Genomic DNA, 8781 nt, shown 5'->3' on the forward strand with positions numbered 1-8781 from the left:
GCACAATAAGTGTGGCGGCCAACACAGTGAACAACATTTAATCGCAAGGACTCAATACACAGTTGCACTTCGATTCGCTCTCGACAGAGGTGCTCTCCCAGTGAAGTACTGAGGAGAGACTTGTTCCTCGTTCTTTGAGTACACGTACGAGCGCGCACGCTCTCGTTATGTGTTCTCGCTCCAAGAGCGACAACGGAACAGCCCCTCTGCACGCCAGACGTGAAGGGGTATATCTTTCGATCTCTTCCATTACTCCTTCAGCTCAAGGCGTCAGAAATATCCTCTGCCAGTCAGCATTGCTCTTCTAAAACGGGAGAATGACGTTTTGTTTAAGGTGACCAATCCGGAAATCTGTAGTATCGGTGTTTGGCGTTTGCTGTCTCCCTGTGAAAATCTCTGAAACTGCGTGCTATGTGTAAAGAATGCGTAGGCTGGCCGCTCCCACACAATGTAGCGGAATTTGCTTTTAAGCCGAACACGGGGTCGTCCTTTCACTAGGGCTAACGCTGTCTGCTCTACAGGCGGTCACTGGCCGACGTAGATAGCTTGTGACCGGCCTCCTGGGGTGCAGTTGCCTCTCTCGAGCTAGAAGCTCCTGTGACCGTCGAGTCTGGAATGTGTGTGTGTGTACGCCAGCCTCGGGTATTTCAACCACGGTGCGCACTTGCGATTTATTAGTTATCTGCATATCGTTTACATGAATTCATACAATACTGACTTTATCTTATCGAGTTTGGGCTCGAATGAAGCGCCTTGATGTGCAGAATATGATTGTGGGGGCGGAATATGGAAGCAATGAAGGAGACCACGACGTCTTACAATTTCAGGAAATTCTTATGAGAGGCTGCTCATGACTCCATTACTTTCGACCTCCTTAAAAAAAAAAGAGAGAGAGAGAGAGAGAGAGAGAAGCAAAACTGTTATTTCCTACTAGCTCTAGTCAAGTTGTGTGATATCATACTGTACGCTAGTTTACATCCGACGGCTCCCCTACGATTTAAGGGTAGTGTCTTTGTATACTAATCAAAACGTCATGGAACCCAGGTTCGAACCTCGCTACTGCTTAAATTTAGAACAAAAATCGTCAGTAATGATGGATGGGAGGATAGAGCTTCAAGGCACTTTTTTCCACTGCTCCTAAAACCCTGAAGAGTCAGCAGTGCTCAAAGGCATGAGAATGCAGAAGGTAATGGGAACCACTGGTGTCTGTCCACAGGACATGTGGCCTACAATTGAAAAGTGGTATGATGACTCCTCCACTGGCGAAATATTCCGCAATAGTCGCACATTCAGATCTGTGGGAGGAAACTGGCAAGTGCCAGGTGTCCCAATGAATTATGTTTACTGTATAGCTCCTTGCCTGGCACACCATGCTTCTTTTGTCACTGTAAATCTTACTCAACAGCATATCTCCATCTGCCTCGATAACTTCACCTCTTGGTGTAGCCTCTGCTACATCAAAAACACTTTTGTTAAAAACCCAAGGAATTATTACAATAAATACCACCAATCATTTCTCTCTCCCTAACTTCCACCATGGCACACATAAACATGACTGTGTGGTGGTACTCTCTTCAAAAGTAAGCTGGTTCGAATCCAGGTGATGGAAGAAATTTGCATTGCTGGTATTTCCCCAGTAATGGGAGGAGGAATTGAAGCATAAAGTTTCTCATCACCAGACCTCGTGTCAGTGTTCTACATTACATTACCTCTCCTCAGTGTATCATGATACACTGATGCCTGTGACACTGTTGAGGGTGACACATGTGGTGTCGACGATACTCGCCTGCAGCAAATCGACAATCGACCACCGCAGAGATGCTGTACACGTAAGCAGCATCGCCACCGCCTATGAGAAAGAAGCAGTAAGCCACGCCTCCTGTAGCTTCGAGGCGCCACACACGACAAGTATTTCCAGTTGTGCCAGTGCCTGGTACGAGTTCTGCCAGAGTCCAGCCTCTGTTCTGTCTACGAGGGTATCAACAGTTCCATGACGACTGCATGGAAGCGACGAATTTTCTGCCTTCAGAGTGCAGTGTCGGCGTAACGTCACTCAGTCAAGCCTAGGCCAAGCATGCACGTACAGAGAGTCGAGGGCCAACAACAGACACATATTTGGCACAGTTGTAGTAAACGTTCAGTGCTCATCGTCTGCAGACTTGCACTGTAATGCCGCTCAGTGTTTTCAGCAGCTCCTGCGTATTTGAACCCCAATTAATACGTGCTCCCACAGTCACAGCCGCGAGGAGTTAAAAATAAGTTTATCGCTTTCCAAACAACAAGGCGTTCTTTTCATTGACTGTTTCATTAATGTACTTGTAAATTTATTAAAACCATGACACAACAACATGTGTGTCGGAAGTGGATGTTAAGCTCTTAACGCATCCATTATAGTCATGTACACTCAACAGATAACTTCGAGTCACAGTTCTCTCACAATGCAAGGACAGTGCCCAATTACGTGGAGGAAGATAAGCGCTTGCAGTAAGGCGGTGGACTTGCTGCTCCATTCCTCTCTGCTGACATGGGCAGAGGACTCTCACTTTCTTATATCTTGGAATAATCACGGAACCCCATCCTACAACAAACTCAAATTAAGAAAACAGCAAACTCTACAATGTGGGGATTCCATCATCCAGCCATCCTCTGTACTTGGAAAAAACCCACTGAACGAGGCGATGCTGTGGTAAGCTGGTGGCTACAAACTTGATTTTCGACCAAATTTAGTTTCTCTGTGATGTCCCTACACAGCGTAAGGTGAATGACACGACGGTTCCTATGGATGGACCCAGTTGTCCTGCTTCCCCGTTCTTCCCAATTCTGGGTTATGCTCTAATAGCTGTTTCACCAACAGGACGTTAACCCCTGATCTTGTTTCTTCCTTCGTCTTTCCAAATGCCTTAGTGGCCCCGGTGTTATTTTCACCAATATAGCTTGTATCTCAGCACTCTCAAAAATTTAACATTCCTTACAGTCTTAGAACACCTTGCACTCTGTATCATCTTTCCCGTCTCAGACGCAACCTCTACCAGCTGATTAGATTGCCCTCTCTTCTGAGATTCCTCAAACTTTGTCACAAATTGCAAACGTTCCATAAACGTGGGAAACAAAAGCAATTTTTCTCGCCTATCCTCTGGATACCTAGGCTTCTGGTGCGCCCTCCACTTGCCACCCTTCTGTATCCTATTCGAGCGGAACTTCAGCTGGCTGGTTCTTCCTGTTCCGGAATAGTATGTAGACACTTACTCCTCCAACCAGCTATAATCCTAGCGTCTACGCCTCTTCAATATGTAGATGATCCCGCTTCCAGCCTCCTGACCACTGTCATCCCTCCCTCACACCTCTCTCTACCCACATCAACTTGTCAATCATACTTCCCAGCCCACTCCAACACCTTGAATACATACACCCTTTCTGGCCGGCACCTGCATCATACTGTATTACCCTCGTAGTAGTTATTGGGAACTGACTGCCAGTGACTTGCCAGAAGCAAGAGCCTTATCTTCCCCATAGCACCATCATCAACTTCAATGTACATGTGTTTATGTAGAGACGCTATGGCTTTTATTTTTTTGAAACCTATCATTTTATTCATTCTCCCCAAAAAGCAGCAAAGTGTCCGAACCTTGCGCACCACACGATAATGTGGTGGGAGTGGAATGAATAACAAAGAAAATGGAGTGTTTACGACAAAGTCGTGCATTCGGCTTTTCACAGACTGTGCCTGTGTATAAGAATCTTTCAGAACTTATTCGTCTTACTGGGTATACATTTGCGCTCAACACGCCAATGAGGTATACATTGGATGACGTGTAGCATATCAGTATCACTCTCCTTTGATTTGTACTCTGAACAGGAATAGTGCTCGAGGACAACGACCATCAGGACTTCTCAGAATGCAGTAGGTAAAGCCGTCATCAAGCTGAAGCCTGGTTTGGTCACCACAGTGCTGTCCTACTGCAGGTTGTCGCCACTCGCCGTCTTCCTACTTCTGAGCTAACTTACCCAGTTAATAATTGTGGGACACAGTTAATTATTGGGTCTCCGAACAATTCTACAGTTCCTCATTTTCGATTTCCATAAATCAATGTCAGAGGTGAAAGAAGAGATAAGTGACAGAAGGAATCTCGGGAGCAATGCCTGAATCCCAAATCTCTGGAGTTGTAATCCCACATTCATCCACTCAGCAGCTGAGGCATATATATCCCAATTGCATTTATTGCTGCATCATTATCATTACACAAGGTACGAATGAGACAAAGTAATTACATTTTTTGCGTGTTTTTGAATGTATGCAAACAGAGTATTAACAGTAAATCGTTCATTGTGGTAAAGGAACTCCCAAAATCGTCAGTTAATGTATTTTGTTGTGCTTTTTCTCGACAATCTCGTGCTAACGAAACAAACTGGTGACAAATATGCTCCATCACTTTTTTTTACGCTGCGTGATGGGGTCACTAAGTTCACGGAGGAAAGTGAAATATCACACAGACGAGAATTCAGCCTGCATCCTATTTCTTTGTACAGGACGCCTATGGAGTTATGTCAAAAGAGTATATTCTATATGGACGTAGTTAGATATAAAAAAAAATACGTATCCAACGGATCAGTGTATGGACGATCACACCTTCCTCAGATATCTATGTGTCTCGCTGTCCCCCTTGCTTTATTGCGGATCGTTCTAGTAATTCTGCTTAGAAAGACTTCTTCAACACTTGTGTCAATTTTCCATTAATCTTTCAACGTTGAGCCACATGCGGCTTTATTATTCTTCATATTCTGTTATTTGCGTGGTAAGATCAAAAGTTTGTCATGACGATTTCAAAAGGTTGTTGAGGTGGTAATGTTGGGATTTCGTGGTAACGATCTTAATGTGGCTTTAAATGCTGCAGAACCAAATACAATCCGAGAATAAGTTGTTCATTAAGAAACCCACACATCTGAACAACAAAACGAGAGTCAAGCTCCTTCCTTCTACAACCACACAAGATCCGTGATTGCCTTGTCATGGAGCTGAGATACTGAAAACTTCTGTTGTACAGAGAAATGGAAGTTCCCATTCATGTAAGCTTCAAACGAATGTGGTCCTATCAGGTATTCTGATCACACAATGGCCCACATAAGGTGAGGTAGGTTCCTTTCCAACTCTTGGTAATATGGGTACTTTCCTTAGACAATAAAACAATTTTTTCCTGATCAAACAGTGGTATATGGCACATTTATACGTAAACAACACTCTTGAGCGAGACACGGCAGAAGTCACCACAACAAAGTACGGTAGGTTACAAATCGTTGCTCCACACCATTGTCAGATAATTCAGTAACAAACATGGGCCTAAATCCTTTCGTATTCATATTTTTTCAATATGGTCGTGCATTGTTGAACAAGATGCTTGAAGTCGAACTGCTCTCTTGCAAATGATTTTCATTGGAGACTGCTCATCTGATTAAGAGTGGGTGACACACGTTTCCTGTCACTTTTTATTGCTTCCAATACGTGGCCTGTCTTTGAGACAGCCTGAAAATACTGGACATTTATCTCAATCAGGCATGGCTACTTTACGAGGGGGACTGAGGCAAATGGTCTCATCATGCGTTACATAGTTTTTCCTATCTGCGGACGTTCATGCACCCACGAATCCTCCACTAATCTCTCCTTTACAAGATAACTGTTGGTCCATGGATTCGGAACTCAAAGACTGCAGTGCTGAAACAAAAATATAATTCTGATAACATTATTTTTTTAACATCTTCAGTGCAGGACTATCAATAAAACCTATTTACTTCCTTATTTTTAGTATGTCAAGAGCGATGCAGGGACTTCTTGGGCACCCTGTAGATGAAATAGACGTGCATAGTAACAATGATACCTGTCTTTGTTAATACTCTTACTTTGTGTTGACATGCCGCCTTACATAGTTCTGGGTAACTGAACCAGGGTAATGCGGGTAAACGACGCCCAGGCTCGTCACCCAGAGAAGACTTTGGATTCAGCTGCCTGCAGTGTACGGCCACCACCTACTTGCTGTCGTTTTCTTGCAGACGAGGAGTGGCAGCTGGAGGACAGAAGCCACGCTACGCTCTCCGTGGACACTGACTGCGTGCAGCTGTTGGTGAACGCCCTGGACCACCCCACGTGTCCGCTGGAAGACCTGCCACTGGAAGCCGTGAAGCAGCGCGAGCAGTGCCGCGAGCAGCTGTGGGACGACGTGGTGCAGAGGTCGCCCCACATACCCGTCACCAGCTACCTGGCCTACACGCAGAGGGCAAACGTCAACCTCTGTCTGCTGGCCTGGATGGCTGTCAACTCGTACGGCATTTGTCAGGACGTCCCGTTCAGTGTGATACAGTGCGTGCACGATGCTCGCTGCTATTTCGATAGTCCTGATGATCAATCATGTCTGCAGTCGAACGCTACAGAAGCAATCTGCTCTGTTTCCAGAGCTATTCTGTTGCTAAAGTGTCGCGACTTTTCCTCCATTAAGACTTCCCATAATTGTACGTACACTACGTTGGGATCTCTATGGGTCTATAGTAGGACTAGTATACTGGATCAAAAGCTAACAGAACAAACACTGAACTACAAAAACAGTTTAACCAACGCCACCTTGAAATACAAGGATTTTAAAATCGACAGCTTGAAGCCTTTAGAAATCTCATTTATAATGATAAATATCATTTTCCGTTTTTCGACTGCCGGAGTATACATGTACCTTCCCCAGTTACGCAACTTGCCTGGAAAGATACTCTTGTCCTTTCAGATCATGTGCATAGTCCAGATCCTGTGTTCTGAGGTCGTGTATCGTATGGCAGGCGTCCCTGACTTACCTACAGCAGTGCTGATAGACAGCGCCCTCACACTTCTCAGTTGTTTCTGGCTGAACTCATTCTGCTACCACATGTATGCTTGTGTTCGCCATCTCAGGCTTCCTAACCAGCTACTACCTGCTGAAGTAAGCCAGTTATTCCGTCGTGAGGTGCTGTGTGTGCTTATACCGTGGAGTATAGTATGTGTGGCAGCTGTTGCTTTGGAAAAGACGAGTAAATATTACCTGATCTACAGTCGCATGGTAGTCCTTGCAGGGATTTCAGTGTCTGTGGCATTCAATTTGGTTTGTCTCGGACTGCTTGGATACATGTACCTACGTAATCGGTGCTCCATGCGGCGACTCGAAATTGTTGATAACAAGAAATTTGCCTCAAAGAAGGAATGTCTTTTTATGTCAGTTAAGGCCATTATATTAAGTGGAACAGGAATTATTATTAGAATTGGGTTCCACCAGGCTCAGGGAATAGCGCAGGTAGTGTACTATATGCATCTAGTTACGATGGTGCAAGGACCAGTGCTCTTCGTCTGTTTCGTTTGCAATGGAACGACGCTCCCCATACTGAAGAACAGGATACTTCTTTGGTGGAACCCAACCAACATCCCTGCAGGTCTAGAGCTGTGTTCGGCAGCCGAGAGGAATCTGGCCAGGAGAAACAATGAACAGTCTCCCTTTTCAGAATCCTCGCTGTAGCCTCCTTCAGTATTTTTCGCAAATAACTGCCTCCACACTACACTGCATTAAACCCAGCAATAAAATGGACTCTACCTGGTATGACAATATTAAATGTCATTAAATCTGATATCGTACAGCCAGTACTTCTCTTTCCTAACGTCTCCTTCATTTATAACTGTGTGCTTATTTGTGAGTGGTAGCCTCTGTCTACCTATTCTAATGCACTGAGACTACTCACTAAAATTGTTGGGAAATGCCTCGTGTATACAATAGGCTGCGTTAATCACACGGCCTGTTATATACAAGGAAAACGCAGCACGTTGTCGGAGGAATTCCCTTCGTCAGTGTCATCTACCGTGGCGATGATGCATTTCTGGACGTATGTTCGTATGACGTTTTTTCTCCGTTTTCCGTCGAGGATCTCTCTTTGCAGTTTGTCGATTTTATTAATGTATAATGTATGATATTAGTATATATCATATTATGTCTGAAACAGAGAAATTTTCCATATGTGTGTGAAAGATGCACTTTTACATGATTTGTAATTCAAGTAGCATGACAAGAGACATTCAGATACTTATAAAATCAAAAGAGAAGGGCCAATGACTGAAGTGGCGTGTGCATGAAAGTGTAAATGGGTTTGTTGAGCGTATTAGTGGTTTGATTACATAGAGTGGCTCAAACAGGTGTAGTAAGAAAGTAACACATGACTTGTTGTGCGCAATGTGGCTTGAAGTGAACGCAAAATGTCGAATGGCAGAGTTATATGAGATTAGCATTATTGGGTTTGTGAGACAAGACGGTGATTTGTTAAGCTAGAGGTTTGTAAGGGTACTATGGCAGATGTTAAAAGTTAATGTTCCACGTGCCACTCTTGGGCAAGGAAGAACATTACTTAAAGGCGTATTTACAGAAACAGTACTGTGGAAGGATAAACTTGTGCTAGTACTGTGAGTCCTGGAAAACATGTGCCATAGTAGCTTCACTAGAAGCGCACAGTACGCCGAAATTGTTGTGATTCGTAATCAATAGACGATCTCCCATTTGTTCAAATAAAACCTGAGTGAGCAAAGTAAAGGAGTGTCTGTGTGAATTTAGTATCCAGCCCAACTGAAAATCCTGTGATAAATAGTACTACGTGGAGTGATTTTCGTGAATTTCGCACTTAGCAGGCACCCGCAGTGTTAACCGCGATTTCCGTGCTGGACGCAGTGGAACCAGAGGCCGCAGCGCCACGAGGGAGGCAGGTGCCGGGTGCAGCCCGCCAGGCCGCAGGGGG

At 44.6% G+C, this 8781-nt stretch overlaps 1 protein-coding gene across 1 annotated transcript in view; it reads left to right on the forward strand.

Annotated features, from left to right (window-relative positions):
* LOC126427184 (uncharacterized) overlaps positions 1-8579 on the forward strand; it is a 75320-nt gene extending 66741 nt beyond the window's left edge. Inside the window, exon 7 of the mRNA XM_050089408.1 lies at positions 6043-8579. Within this exon, the coding sequence (XP_049945365.1) occupies positions 6043-7520 (1478 nt within the window). The 3' untranslated portion in view covers positions 7521-8579. The remainder of the gene's footprint in view (positions 1-6042) is intronic.
* The last annotated feature ends 202 nt before the right edge of the window (positions 8580-8781 follow it).

Source organism: Schistocerca serialis, chromosome 11 (assembly GCF_023864345.2).
Source record: "Schistocerca serialis cubense isolate TAMUIC-IGC-003099 chromosome 11, iqSchSeri2.2, whole genome shotgun sequence".
In the NCBI taxonomy this organism is placed as follows: domain Eukaryota; kingdom Metazoa; phylum Arthropoda; class Insecta; order Orthoptera; family Acrididae; genus Schistocerca; species Schistocerca serialis.